General features: G+C 42.8%; 2 protein-coding genes across 5 annotated transcripts in view; both read right to left on the bottom strand.

Moving 5' to 3' along the window:
• The window catches only part of LOC26530582 (uncharacterized), a 142,565-nt gene that overhangs the window by 70,919 nt on the left and 55,781 nt on the right, over window positions 1–15,865 (bottom strand). For 3 of the 4 annotated variants that reach the window (XR_011416572.1, XR_004304792.2, XR_011416573.1), the window contains exon 5: window positions 6,933–7,010. The exons of the other annotated variant lie outside the window; for it this stretch is intronic. The gene's annotated coding sequence lies outside the window, so the exon portion shown is untranslated. The remainder of the gene's footprint in view (window positions 1–6,932; window positions 7,011–15,865) is intronic. 4 annotated transcript variants of the gene reach the window in all.
• On the bottom strand, window positions 10,410–11,276 carry LOC6635721 (RING-box protein 1). The gene is made up of 2 exons (XM_002059122.4): window positions 10,986–11,276; window positions 10,410–10,903 (listed from the first exon to the last, which is right to left on the bottom strand). The coding sequence occupies exons 1-2, from the start codon at window positions 11,212–11,214 to the stop codon at window positions 10,683–10,685; spliced, it is 450 nt and encodes a 149-aa protein (XP_002059158.1). The 5' UTR covers window positions 11,215–11,276; the 3' UTR covers window positions 10,410–10,682.

The raw sequence follows: 15,865 nt of genomic DNA, 5'->3' as shown, positions 1-15,865 counted from the left end.
GATTCTTGAAAATCATCAAATGTCTAAAGCTAATGTGATATTATCAAGCAGCCTGCAGGGCTGGTCAGATGCAATAGACCCTCATTTCCGGTGTTGGCCGCGCTGCGAATGGCAACAGGGAACATTTGAAACTAAAAGCCAGGTTAGAATCAATCGTCCTAGAAATGAGAGCCTAGCCTACTAAAACCGAAGCACTAACAAAATGCTCTCAACATAGCGAGAAATAGATAAAGCAGATGCAATCTCTCTGCTGCTCTCTCTCCTTCTTTCGCTCTCTCTCGTGTTGGGCTGTCGGCTGGGCTGCTCTCTTGTGGTTGCAAAGCTTTCTGGTCGTGGAACGATGGAAACGATGAAACAAGTCCAAAATGTTCCGCGACGAGAGGGCCAAGAACAACAACTATTTTTGTGGGGCAACACCTGCTGGCCGCTGCAGGTGGGCAAGTTTGTTGTTTTTTTGGGCGAGGAATATATTCACTTAATGCGCGCCCGTGTCCGTTTTGCTTGATGCGCCACGTTCTCAGTTGGCTGCTGCCCACCTCAATCCCAGCCCCTCCCACAACCCCTAGCACCTGGCCGCAAACAACCTGGTCTCCTGCTGCCCGCCCAGCGTTTTTTGGCCCGTTAACGCGTGACTTCGAGTGCCCTTAATGCTGTAAATGAATATTTAATGTTAAAAGCACTTGTCGAAAATGCAGCAGCAGCAGCCAAAGGGTAGGGGCTGGGTTCTCAACTGCAGCCAATGGCTTTGGCTCTGCCGCTTCACTTAACGAGCGAGTTGATTTTAAATTGTTTTTGCAATTGGAGCATGCGATTAAAAATAAATAGTTGCAGTTTCTGAGCCAACTTGAAGGGCCACGCAAATTAGCGTTAACTTTAAGTTGGCCAACTGCTGGGCCCCAGCTGGTCTCCGGCCTGCTTCTGGCCAACAGCAGCAGCAGCAGCAGCAGCAGCTGGCATAAATAATGCTCAGCCGGGTTAGCCTACTCAGCTCCTGGCCTATAGCTAAGAACTTTGTTTGCCCAGCCGTCGTCTTCTGCTGCTGTTCTGTGTGTTTCCTTCTGGCTGAGACAAATGTTTATAAACCGCTTAATTATTCACTTGGCCCAGTTTTTAGCCGCCCTTTCCTTGGCATCGCACGCAAAACAAATTGACACAGCCGCACAGATTTCTGCGGTGTTAAGTTGAGGGCCCATAAATCACAGCCAAACTGCCGAGACTTTTCCAACATTTCTCATAATTGTTGAACTCTATACAACATCGAGTTACATACAGAAAAAAACTGTAATATAAGACTTCGAGTTATAAAGATAAGACAACTATTTGAGTATATTTAATTCTGTTAAGAGAAAGGCAACCGAACGTGAAAAAAAGACCCGTTCTATTTTTAGATTTAAAGAATTATATTCAATCAGCATAACAATAAAATGTCGTTACACACTTCATTCCAAAATGATGATACCCTCTTCAAGAATTTATTCATAATTACGACTTAAACATCTTCAAAGATCGTTTGAAGATAAGAAATATGTTATAAATTAATTACACATAAAATAAGTTCAATGGAAATTAATTTCTATGGCAAATGCGGTTAAAAACATTTTTATTCGTGCAATAAATAATGTTGTGGCAATTTATCAAAGCGTATAATTAGCTTGTCGAGTTCATTAACTCCATGCCTTGTTATACACTTGTATAGGGGCTTTAATTATGTCAGAAAGAAATACACGTAACACCAGTCGGAAAATGGGCTACGCGAACTACGAGTGATATGCGAAATGTAAACTATTTGATCAACACCCAATTCTTTTACATTTTTTTTTCAGTGGCTGTTTGGTCCAGGGTCGTATATTTCTTTGCTCCAGCTGCTTTGTCGGTTTACTCTAATCAGACGATGGTTGTCATCAAGAGCTCAAGAAATTTGGCGAGCTAATTGTGGCCTAATGGTGTTACCCTCATCTAACTGTAATGCATGTGCAGATTTACCATCTATTTACTCTTTTTCATAATTGCCATCATGGACTGGCTGATCGAACTGTTAGCAGTAGCATATAATCTTGCGGGCAATCCTCCCGCGTTCTTCAAATGCTATCAAGAGAGCCAGCTAAGTGAGAAAAGTTCACATTTCCGATTGGCTTAAATAATTGTTAATCTATTGCAGGATACGCCGAGGCACACGCACCAGGATTACGTGTCTTTCTTTAATTACCAAAGGGTTAAATGTTAATTTTCTTACTTTAAATTAAACAAAACTCGACTCATTTGTTTTAGCCCGTACAGAATTACTTCATTAGCCGGTTTGTTAGCGTTTAAGGCAAGGTTTTTAGAGTTTTAAGTGCCAAGCCAGCAATTGCTCAGCTTTGCACTCTTGGGCTACGCAACACTCGGGACACTTGCGCTCAAATTGACCCTGTTTACATAGGGCATGCAGTGCGAGGCGAGGCGCGGCGAGGCGCAGCGAGGCGCGCGCTCAATTGGCAGCATGTCAAGTCGACGCAGATAAAATTTATTTGTTGCAGCCACAGCCAAGGGCCAGACAGGAGACAGCAGAGGGGTGAGTCAAGTGGGCTGTCAGTCAGTCAGTCGAGCTAGTCTATATATAAACTGCTCTTCAACTGAGTTGGAGTTTGTCCCATTTTGCTTATGCCTTGCCTGTCAGCGCAATTGCTGTTATTGCACTTAACGCACTTGCGCCCACACACACGCACACAAAGAAGAACTGGCAACTGGCTGCAATTATGGCGTCTCGATGCGTTTTGTGCGTGGCTTTGGCAGTTAGCCTGCCAGCCCGCCCTCGCATATTTGCAACAGCAACAACGGGGACAAAAGCATTGTGCCAGACAAAAGCACTGAATGCCCATGGGGCAGCCATTAGCCTAATAATGCAACACACTAGCACACACAACGCCCCAGTCCGAGCTCTCATTGCGTTTTTGAACTGCCTCTGTCACATGTGACCCAACAGCAACAGCGACAACAACTATGGCAAAACGGGAGACATGATGAACGTCGCCTCAGCTTCAGCTTGAACAACAACAATTAACATAAATAATGGCCAGGTGGGTTGTCGACCTATTGTCAGCTCTGTGTTTGTGGCGTGTAAGTGGAAATATATATTTTTCACTTTTCATTTCTAATTATGGCGCTGGGGACACGCTCCAAATACCAAAAACAAATGCATATGATAACAAATGAAAATGAGCGACAATCTGTCAAGTCTTTTTCACACTTTTTCGGGCGGGACATTTATTTTAGGCAAATTATAGCTCCACATTGAAAGTAGTTCCCAGTTAGTCCTAAACTACTCTTAACTCAACTGAATATATATAATTCGTAATATGTAAAGAATTATCACTCTTAGGTATGTAATATAATCCCCATAAAGTTAATATATGCTTGATCATTGTCAAGAGCCGAGTAAATCTAGCTATGTCCGTCTGTCCGTCCGTCCGTATGCCCCGTTTGCCCGTTTCACTGTAATCGTACAAATCGAGCAAAATTTGAGCAAATTTCGTAATAAGAGATAGACCCTAAATCGACATGTAGCTTCAAGAATAGTGTATACATATGTATACATATCAAGGGTCTTTCATCTAATAGATGTCGTCACCTCCCCGCCAATTTGTATTGTTCATCTGTTCAAGCCAAATTTTTAATACAATTGACCTTTTGATAATCTTTACATATAATATAGTACAATAAGATATACTGTTCAAAATTTCATCAGGATCGGTAAAGAAACACAATAGTTATTAACGAAAATGGCAAGAATTTCTGTATACACACACAAACACACATTGAATTTTGTCAACAGTATTGCAATATTGGTGTCCATTACGAGTTCGAGTCCTATTAAGTCAACAATTTACTTTTTCTTTTGTTAAATTGCTACATTTGGAGTTGGTAGAAAAGGGTTCAGGGCATTCCGTAGCTGGGAACTGCGGACAAGAGCCTCTTCGTTGTTATAAACTGCATATTTAATAATATATAACATATGCGGATAACAATAATAATTATTACACCAAATGCACTATCAAATCAATCTTGCAACTGCTTCGAGCTTGATTTAACTGCAGCAAATTCACGTCACTTTCGTTGCATACATTTGCGGGGCCGAAGAAGCGAAATAGCTGGCAAAAGTTTTGCAAGTATTTGAGCCAAATGTCGCCAGCTTACAGCGAGTGCAGCATGTGACAAACTTAAAGTCAAAATTGCTTGTCCAATTTTGTTACTCAAAGTCGAACCGCCCCAGCATTCAGTTTGGGGCTTGCCTCACTCGATGCTGTCGAAGTCAAACTGCGAGCTGGGAGCATACCCAGCTTTACTGCCCTCAGGCCACAATGCATGGCAGCTGTAGCATTTGTGGCAGAGGCAACGTTACGTATACGCAACGTCTGAGGTTTGGCAATAAAATTGCGCATTGTTGTCGTTGTCGTTGTCGTTGCTGTTGTTGCTGTAAAATACCAAGCATTGCAGGATTTATATGTTTAGCTCGCTTAAGTGGTAGTCAGACATTGGTTTTAGGGGCGCATAAGACAACTTTATAAGTAAAGCGCATGGCTTGCAGTCTAGACAGACGTTTCGACTGTCAGCCAGTGTTTGGCCAGTCGAATGGTGACATTCAAATGCTCGAGCTGCTGCCTGTGCTCAGATTTATGCGAATGGGGCTAAAATAAGCTTCGAACGCCGGGTCAAGCAACATTCTGTACAAAGTGCGGGGCTGGAGCTGGCTTTGTGCGCTGCATAGTTTTTGGTACGAAAAGTTTTGCACATTTCCTACAGCATTTCAAGCGGGGCGTATATCCTTGTGCTTTATTATTTTGTTGCTTCATTTTTGTATTATCGGTGGCAACTTTTCTGCTATTTTGGGCACAGCTTATGGTGCAAAAAGTGAATTGGGCTCTGGGAGAGCTCCGCTCGTGCCAACTTCCTACTACCAAGGAAGTCGCAGACCCTGCGCAAAGTTTCAGCCCAGCTTGCTGTTCGTCGGACGGGGAGAGGGGTTGGCACATTACAGCAACTTCCTCTGCACACAAAATTTGTTTAATTAAAATTTTTGTTAAAATCTGTAAATTGTTTTGTTTTGTCGGTTCGCTGGCGACGTCCTCCAACTTGGACTCGGCTCAAGTCGGTCGCCTGCTCATACTTTGCCACATTTCGGTCCTCTCAAAATAGTTGGCACAACAAAATATTGCCACCAACTATGAAATAGTTAAATAATTGAACTGCAATAATATGCGCAGCTCCTAACTTCCCTTTTCTTTGGGCTCCGTAAATGTTCTGTTAATGCCTGAGCAAAAAAACCATTTAGATCGTGTTAATATTTAATCGACAAGTACATTATTAACGCATTTATTTGCAGCTCGTAAGCATGCCCTCGAGTTATGGAATCTGACCCACAACCTGTCATCTTAGCTGCGTCTTTTTAATCTCCTTGTCTCTACCTAGCCATCAATTATTAAGTAATGCGCATATAATAGAGTTGTATAATTTAACACTCTGCGCTGGAATTCATCAATTCATCATGCGAAAAAGACAACAGCAATAAAATAGGGAAAGATGAGTGGGAACCAAGGGAAACTATGTGTGTTGCGAGCCCAAGAGGACAACGCACAAAATTATTCAAGTCAATGAACAATTTAATTTATCATTAATATAAAATCGGACAGTTTGTGTATGGGAAAGTGTCGCCTTGGCGTGCTGCCATACCGAGCGCCACTTGAGCTAATCTCATATATCATCCTTGATCTGGCAGCGAAGTGAACCGAACTGAGCCGAGCCGAGGGAAACAGCCTTCGAATCGATGGGAGGCAGGAAGCGTCTGTCGGCCTCGAACATTTTTCTAATATGTTCGATTTTACTTTCAAATGCGCCCCCAACCCCAGCCCCAGCCCTAGCTTGTGTCCTTGTCTGTGTCTGTCCGCCATAATTCTGGGCTGGGAAGTTGCTGGCATCAGCAGCCGGCAGTCTGACCATTAATACTCAATTGGCTGTGCTTCCCGTGCGGATTGTGGCTGGTCTCCGTTGGTCTCCGTTGGTCTCCGTTGGACTCCTTGGTTCGCAGCCATCATCTTTGTCGTCTTGTGCTGACACTTGAATTGAATCGAAATTGGTTATTAGCAATTCTTACGAGACGCTGCCAACGAATCCAGGTCCGGGGCCGGGTCCGGGTCCGGGTCCGGGCGCATCACTTGAAAGCGAATATATTGCAAAATAAAATTGCAAAATCCGAGTATATTGCGTGTGTGTCAACGCTCTGTCTGTGGCTGTGTATATATATATATACATTTCTTTCTGCTTTACCTTCAGTTTATGGGTTCTTAAAGCGCTACAAGTTGCACAACGCACAACGCCTTAGGGGCCCAGTCAAGCTGCCAGTCGATAGCCGATCCGTGTCAATGCAAACAATGCCAGGCAGGCAGCCGGACCAGGCGACAGTCGAGGGCGATCAGAAGCCCTGGCAACTGCATATCAAAAGTTGTTCAGCGCAAATGAAATCGTTTTGTGCAACTTCCGTTTCCGTTTCTGCTGCGGCAATGGCAAACGGCAGCCATGTTTACGACTGAAAGTCGCATTCACACACGATTTTTGATTTTGATTTGTTTGCGAAACTCACTCTCACAGAGAAAGGGAGAGAGAGAGAGAGAATAAGAGCACTACACATTGCGTGTGAGTGCATTCGCATGGAATATCTAAGTTTTCTGGCCCAGCTAAAGTTCTCAGCCCCGCTGCAAGTTCCCCCAACAACAGCAACAGCAGCAAAACTTTCAACAAATAAAAATGAGAAAGAAGGGCTATCTTCGGCACGCCGAAGATCCGATACCCTTGCGGGCCTAAACTTTTTTGAATGCTCAAAGTGATTTGCAAGTATTTGAGTAGCGCATGGAATATAGTTAATGCCGAAAATGGTTAAGATATGTTGATAAAGTACATACTTACGACCGATCGTTCCTATGACAGCAATGTGATATATTAGTCCGATCCAGTACATAGTGCAAGAGTGAGAGGGAATTCTGCAAAATTTCACGAGGATAGCTTTAAAACTTAGCGACAAGTTTCCATAAAAACAGACAGATAAATGGAAAAGACAGATAAACGGCTGTTGACACTGATCAAGAACATATATGAGGTCGGTAGGATATGTCCCCATCTATGCGTTACAAATATCTCTACCAAATTGTAATACTCTCTGCGAGGGTATAAAAAGAATAGTCGATGGGTTGGCCCATACGAACCGCCGCCCCCTTCCAATCTCTCTCTTTCTGCTGATGTTCGCGCAAAAGGCAAAAATTGCATGCTTTATGCATAAATAAACAAATCAGTGAAATCAAAAACATTCAAAATGACTTCAAAACTCAGCTCAATGCCCATTGTAGTGTATATGATGTATGTGATGTATGTGTGCATGTGTGTTTGGCTGTGTGCATGTGCATTGGGCTTTTGTCGTATTTATTTTTAGGCTCACATGATATTGGGCGATGCTTGCAAAAGATTGAGCACATTTTTATTTGCCTTTTTGCTTCGCAGTATGCAAAATATTTTTGAAAACACAATAGAGCAAAATACAATCAAAGACAAACTTTTAAAAATGTATTACAAATTAATTTAGCAAAATTTGAGAATGTTGTAACCTGCCCAAAGCAAAGCTTAGGCAAAGTAAATCTCATCCGACTATCGCATATTTATACGAAATTAAGAAAAAAGTAAAAATCTAGTAAATGTAGCAAAAAGAAAAGACTTCCTCGAAATTTGGTTTTGACCAAGTTTGGTAAAAGCAATCAACTTAAGATAATATTTCAAAATTTATGTTTGGGCAGGGCAAAAAAAAAAGAAAATGTACCAAAAAAATATGCTTTAAAAAATACATTTGTAGCTTAGAAGCGGGTCAAGTTTGGATGGAAGCTGTGCGACTAGAAGTCTGGGCCGAGAAAAGCATGCAAAATGACCTATCTTGAATGATGCTTGGAAGCAAAATTTGCACATTTCTTATTTGCCAACATGACAGCCTAGAGAAGTGTTCGCCTGCTTGGGCGACTTTTGCTTTAAGCCTCTCAAGGTATCAGCCATATGTGCAGCACTCGAGCTGTGCAAGTCTGTCAGCATTTACTCAGACAGCTGGCAATTTTATGACATAAGCCCAGCTAGACGATAAGGGGGCGGCACAGATATAAGTCTATGCTGTGGACTCTGTAATTACAAACTTATGTTAATGACTTTCACTTTTGGCCCGGCTCTAAATGAAGGTTACGGCCCGGCCTTCTAATGCATGTGCATAGACAACGCAACGGACGAAATGAAGTTGCGCAAATCAGCATCCAATTAGAGCTGTAAAATTATACTAATTACAACTTTGGAATTAGAAATATGCAAATGCCTGACACACAGACGCGTCGAGATTGAGCCGACCGACCCATTAAGGCAAACTTTTGTGATTAAAAATTGCCAAAGTTAAATGTATCACACACAGACACAAGCCCAGAGTTGCTGTTTAGATAAAGTTGCATACATTTGCCTAAATTATATTGACATCCAACAGTCCCGCTGCAAGTCGCCTGCAAGGCAGCTGATAAGTGCGCTGAGCGAAAGGGGCATATATGAAAGGCCGGCATAAATTATGACAAAAAGCCAAGTCACAGATGTAAAAAAGGCTCGTCATAATCAAAACAAAATATGCTTCACTAGTAAACTTTAAAGTCTGTCAAACAAGCTTAAAGCAGCCCGCATGTGGCACATAATGAACACATTTCGGCAACTAAGAGCTGGCAAGTGCATGGTTGCAGTGCGTATACTTGATGTGGCTGGGCGTATACTTAATATGGCATACCCTGCACGTCGCCTGGGCGCAAGTCACGCGCTTGCCAAGTAAATTCAATCAAGGCGAAGACAATTGCTGCCAACTGGACACGGATAATTTGCGCTAATTGTAATGCATTTAGCGGAGAGTTGCGCAATGCAGTTCAGCTCCAAGGACAAGTGAGGCGCTCTGAGAAAAGTGAGTAACAAGCTTCGCACTCGCAACTGGAGCAGCTCTTGTCATAAACTGTTATCAGTTTTATTTGCAATGCCAATTGCCATTCTTTTCTTATATGTTAGACACTTTATCATTTTCCAATTGACAACGCACAGCTGTTGTCATCTCCCACAGCAGTCGCCCTCCTCCGACCCTCGGCCTGTTTTCGAATTGTCAAATTAAAACGGGAAAAATGTTGAATTTGATTAGCGAAGCGTTAAAGAAAAGAAACGCCGTTGCGCACAGACAGACAAATGCAGAAAAGAGCCAAAAGGAAAAAACCGAATGAAAAGATAATGAGCCTCGGTTCGGGCGAAAAGCAGCGTTTAAGCAAAACTTTATCCAGAACCAACAGGCGTGCAAGCCAGGGCTAACATAACAAATAGTTCTCAAGTGAGAAGCCAAATGCATGCAAAATAATTTGGGAATGTCAAGTTATATTATAATTAATTAAAAAGAGTGAATAAATAGTCAAATTTAAATTTAATATCTCCTTATACATGTAATTTAAATAATTTGTGCCGATTGACTGCCTCAATGGTGAAGCATCCCTCAATCAGTCAGTTAGTCAGTCAGTCAGAATGAACAGTTTTATAAATGGAAATATTCTATATTTGACTAGATCCCTTCGCAACTTTCCAGCCCTGGTCAGATGGGGAGTCAGTCAACCAGACAGCTATCATTGTCAGTTACACGGAAAAGTGCAGCTGCCGAGTCTGGTTTTTCGCAGCAGCGTTGCCACCCCAGCAAAAACAAACACGCGCACACTCACACATTCGACAATACGCACACACACACTTGGCCCAGGCAAAGCCTTTGAGTGTTGGATAATTTTGTAATTATTTAACTTAATGGAAAACAAACTTAATTTTCGTGCAAAAATTAAATGAAGCAACTTGGCGCGTGGCATGGCAGGGCGTCAATTGTTGTGTTGTTGGAGGGTGGGAGGCGGGTAAAGGGGATGAACGATCATGCACAGTTTTAGACAAGTTGAATGGAAAGCTGCCAATTTGTTGTACGCGAATTTATTTGGTGGGCTGAGTGCGAAGCGAAGCGTCTGACAGCAGACTCTGGGCAAACAATCAAGTGTGGGCCCATTGTCTGGGCTGAGCTGGGCTGAGCTGGGCTGGGCTGACTGGCGTGTTGATGATGTATCTTGGGCAACAATTAAACTGTAATTCTATTTAATTATCTGGCGTGTTTGCACCGCAGCTAATTGACAGTCGAGGCCGGAAAACGCACTTCATAGCATCAACGAGCTAATTGTTAAAACTGAAAATCTCAAGATGCAAGCCCGGCCGAACTTATTGCGCAAAGTTCAAAGGTTGCCAACGTGAAAGGCGAGCTGCAAAATTGATAAACCTTCCCTGCGATAAATGCAACCGAAAAACTGCGGATAAACTTTGAGTTGCACAGCAGAGCCGGAGCCGGAGCCGGAGCCGTAGCCGTAGTCGGAGCCGGCGCCTGCTCGTTTATTAAGTGCCGCAAAAGTTGCGAGCACACAAATGATAATTGGGCATTGAGACGCCATGCCACGCCCCGCCATTCCCCAAAAAATGAACGAGCAGCCGGCGAAAGATGCATAATTAACACAAAATAATGATAAAGTTCAGGACGCCGAGTCAGCGCAACGATTTCTTATTACTTGATACCTACACACCGAGCCCCTTGGTCTCTAGCGGCCCAGCTTCTGGAACTCCCACTCGCGGTTGTCCAGCGGGCAGACGGAGCGGGACTTGAGCCAGCGTGAGATGCAATGGAAATGGTAGGCATGGTTACAGACACCCCAGGCGACGGTGCACTCCTCGAAGGAATTCTGATTCGGATCGGCCTGGCATTCGATGCAAAGATCCATTATGGAATTGCGGCAAATCGCGCAAGTGTCCACAGCAATATCTATATTGTAACGTGGAGTAGGAGTGTCGGGTTGGCCGCCGGAAATTGTTTAATAATCAGCTTTGAGCTACTTAAGGCTTACCCCAGGCCCACATGGCCACCGCATTCCATTTCTTGACCGTAAATCGCTTCTTGCTCTTCTGGCTGTCGGCACTGCACATCGGCTTCTCCTCCTGCTCGTCCAGCTCCTCGTGCTCCTCCTGCTCCTCGGTTTCCATCGCATTCGCCTCGCTCTGACTCGGCGTCTGATGTTCGCTGTCCGTCTCTGCTGTGTGGAGTGCAGAGCAACTCGATTCGCTTGTGTCTTCCATTGTTATAATTTTGTAATGTGCCTACAGTGTTTACTAATCAATATCTACTGTTGTTCTAGCTTATGACCTACTTAAATCTGAGAGACTACTATGTGGGAATTTTAAGCGTCAATTTGCTTTGACAGACAAATTGATCAATTTATCATATTCCACTATTGGCTTATTCGCTACGGGTTGCAATTGCTGCTCACATGGGTAATGCTCTTCTCGTTTGATTAATTCCACTCGCTTCATCTGACCCTTTTATTCTACTCGTTGATGCTTTCGTCAGCCCACAATCTTGTTTCTTATGCTATATTCGTCATTCTGTAGGCCATCGCCATTATAGCCGGACTCTCTCACACTGTCCAGTTAAGTGCGTGCACAATTTCTTCTATATCCCCTCTCAACATTATATTCCGTTCTAATTAAGTGACGAGCAATTTTGTGCGACATCTATGGCTCCATTACGCAGCTTCTAGTCAAGGTCCTGCAGTGCATTATGCTTATTTAGGGTTGCATGCGCGAAGGGGTCGGTCGAGTTCCCGCCAAAACTAACCCCTGGCCCACAGCTGGCCACATTTTATGCACTTCAACAAAGTGAAAAGAGTATATTGGTCTGTCCACATGGAGGCCAACTTTTCGGCCTTCTATATATATTTATATATATATATATATGAAAAGTTCCAAATATTTATGAGTAAGTTCCAAAAATCTTCTCCCAAGAAATATAAATATATATTGAAATAAATGCCTCTGATGAGCTTTTCTAAAGACCGACAAAGGACTAGCTCGAACGGGCAATAGGCAGTCGGTTGCATCTGACTGCAAGATTCTTACTTTTTTCGCTCTCTGTTCGCCTTGGCTCGCCAAATGTTTTGCTATGACGCTTGAGTCAACATTAATTTAAATGAGTTGCCACTTAACTTTTAATTAAAAATTCACTTTTTATTTATTTAGTTGGAAATGGAATGGACTCGGCCCCGTCGACCCAAGTCACCCGGCAATCCGCGACCCTCCCCCCACCTGACTTTCCGCTCTGCTATGCACTTATGGCCGTTGCACAGCCGCCCGGCTCGCAGTGCGCCAAACTAAAATAAAAAATCATCAGAAATTAAAAAAAAAAAACTAAATTAAATAAAAATTGTTCCGACAGACGCGCGTTCATACAAATTAAAGTTTGTGTTATTTTATTCTGCTTGAAATGCAGCCAAATGGTTTTCTATTTAATTTTCGTACGCTTTAATTGCCATCTAAATGAATAAATAAGCGCAAATAAGTCAGCTCCGACTAAGGATGTTTAAGCATGTGATTACCACGCGCATCCCGCGTCTCCTCCCTCTGCGTCCCACTCAGCCATTTCCGTAATTAATTTGCCGTAGTAATTAAAACGCAACGCGTTATTTTTCTTGCCTTTAACTAATATTATTTTTAATTTTTGTGCGGCTATGCGAGAGTCAATTGGACATTTCTGTAGCTAAATATTTTATGAAATTAAGCTAGCTTTATTAATGGAAAAAAAATGCCTCTGTGCTATTTGCGTCCAATTCTTATCAATTAAGAGGCAAACCCAAGTAAAATCCCAACTCAGCACAAATGCTATTCCGTTTCCCTCGTAGAATGCCAATTAAGGGGTTCGATTTCTAGCTCTCATTTACACCTGGGCAACTATCCTTTGACTTTGACTATAAATTCATAATTCTTGCAGCTAACTATTTGAAAATAGCACCCAAAGCGTTTCTGGCAACTTTCCGAACTTGGCATGCAAATTGTTTGGCGCTTGGCGTGTGCAGCTTGCCGAGTTGGCTTTGGGGCAGGCGTCGATTGGCTTCAATTTATTTTACGAGCAACCCAATGTGTTAATTTTGTCTGCAAGACATTTACAATTAATTGCAATCGATGCTAGTCAGCACGCACACACACACACACACACACACACACACACAGAGTTTATCTCAGGTGGATGTCAGAGTCCTTGTCAGAGTTGCTGTCTGGATGCACTGTCCACGCATATTAAATTGTTTGTGTGGGCTTATTGTAGCTATTTGATTTGGTTGCCACGCCAACCCATTTTCGCCCATTTTGCGGCATTGACTGCACATGTTCTTCATTTGGAATTGATGTATTTACATCCGTTTGTAATTTCCTACGTGCGCTTGAATATATTTTCCCCCAAATGCAGCCAGACACACACACACACACACACACACACCTGCAAACACACCTGCCTGCATCCTCCTGGGGCCAATGAAGCGTTTAGCTTTTGCCCGAGAGATGCGGCTTCTATATCTATGACTATATCATCTATGACTGCTGCACGTTGTATTGCTTTAATTTCGTCATCATTCTACCTGTCGCTGCATGTCTGCTGCATGCAAATTTTATTTAACCTGCACACCCCTCTCCATGCCCACCTGTTTCCAACTGTTTCAAGCAACAGCTCAGTCAATATTATTGATCAGGCGTCAAATTTTGGCTGCGCTGCTGTGCAGTGTAAATTGTGGCACATTTCCAACGAGTGCTTGCCTCCACTCGTGTGTGTCCTCGAGACATGCACAGGCTACCAATAAGTGGGGAGAAGTGGGCGGAAGTGGAGGCTGTCTTCAGGACAATTAACATAAGCTAGTGGCAAACGGGTTTAAAATTATGGGCTCTAGTTGTGGGGATACATGAATTCGAAGCCTAGGTGGATCGATAAAGTTGTGAGACTTTACTTACATATATTTTATTTATTAGCAAAAATATCTAAATATATTTTATATGATTAAGCTATTGACATGACTGTCTGTCTGTCTGCATGTTCTGTCCACGACTTGGCTTTAATTATCGATATTTTATCTGCCACACATTCTGCAAGAAAATCCCATTAAACTATTCTGAGGAGCTCGCCACATTTGTTAAACTATTCAACTGCCATCCAATATAAAGTCGTATATATGGAAAGCACTAAGTCACTTAAGTATAGAGCTCTTCGACAATAATAGTTAGTTGTTAAAAGCGATTTCATTATCATCATACAACTGCTCTAACCGATTGCCTCGTATTTGAAGTGAGTTTGCATTTTTTGCTCTATTAATTTTTGTTGCCCATAGTTGGGGACTTGGCCCGGCGTCGCCTATAAAATTTAATTGAGAGCCAAGCGAAGCAAAAAACTGAATAGAAAATAAACTGGCACACGCCAAAGGACTTCCGCACGCACACACGCACACAGAGATAGAGAGAGAGAGAGAAAGAGAGAGAGAGAGAGAGAGAGAGAGGGAGAGATGGGAAAGAAAGACAATGAGATCGAGGCACAGTCGACTGCACAATGCGGCACTTGGCTTGCTCTTTTGTGCCTTATTAATAAAACAAATAACAAGAAAAAGAAGGCGGAAAAGAAACGAAAAGAAAATAGAAAACATTTTGCCACGGCATTTCCATATAAGCCACATTTTCAATAACAAACGCCTGAAACTTCTGCAAAGTTCTTGCTTTCCGCAAGTCTTTGCCTGTTGGCACAAGTTTGCGCCACACCTCAAAGGAAAAGCCTCCCCCCAACCTCCGACACAATCACCGCCCACGCCCCTTTAACTCTGCTCGGCTCTTATTTCTTGCTCGTTTTATTTTCATTGAACATTTCATTGACACTTTGACAGCAACATTGACATTTGCGTGACTCGAGTGATTAGAATATGCGCCGCAAAGTAGGCAACCGACAAAGTTGCCGCCCGAATTCAAACCCGCCACCTTCCATCAGACACCCACCTCTCCTCATGAAACTCAATCTCGTGCGCATAAAATGCCTGACTTAGTGTTCTATTGCTGTTTAAATCCTCAAGTTCTTCCTCTCTCTCTCTCTTAAATGATGACAATGAAAATCGCTTGTGTTTCACAAATCGCTTTCTTCGCAAATTCGCCAAATCGGCAATGTTTTCCCCCCTATTTTAGTTTGTTGAGATATAAATGTAAACGAAGTGCACCATTTTTTTTAAATATTTGCCAACTTTGTTTAACTCTGGAGCTTCTGCTCCTTCGACTCTTTGTAAATCTTGCATGCAGGTATACATAATTAAAGGCAAACTTCCAATTCGTGTTAGTTGTTTTACCTGAACTCTATATACAGCCAAGTAAAATGGAAAAGCAACACAATGTGATGAGTCCTCAGGTATAGGCAAATTTATTTGCTATTACGAATAGAGAGTGAGAGAGAGGCAGAGGAGGAGGGGAGCTGGAGCAGCTGTTCGAGTTGCCGTGAAATTTATTTGGCCTGTAATGTGATTCAATTGGTTGTCACCCGGATAATGCAGGCGTATCGCTTACCCCAGTCCGAAATAAACGGGTTGTGCTTAAAACGCTTGATGTGCCAATTTTCATAGTTGACTCTCACAATACACACACCCCGTAGACGATACGCTTGATTTAGTGTTTTATTGTTTATTGCCTCGAGTTTCCGACTGTTGGGACTCGAATCTTCAACTGGAGCTCAAGTAGCAAAGACAACTAGAAGGTGTTGTTGCTGTCCAACAGAAGTTTTTGCATTTGCTGCACTTTATGCGACTGCTGCTCATTTTTATTATTTCTTTTTATTATTCGCTGCAGCCATGACAAAGTTTCCATGAAGCCAACTTTTGCACTTTACTTAGTTGACGGGCTGCTCTGACGGCTGCCAAAGTTTTGCCAGTAATTCCACAAC

This window comes from Drosophila virilis, chromosome 4 (genome assembly GCF_030788295.1).
Source record: "Drosophila virilis strain 15010-1051.87 chromosome 4, Dvir_AGI_RSII-ME, whole genome shotgun sequence".
Taxonomy (NCBI): Eukaryota; Metazoa; Arthropoda; class Insecta; order Diptera; family Drosophilidae; genus Drosophila; species Drosophila virilis.
The sequence above is the reverse complement of the archived record's forward strand: the minus strand, read 5'-3'. Positions and strand labels throughout refer to the sequence as shown.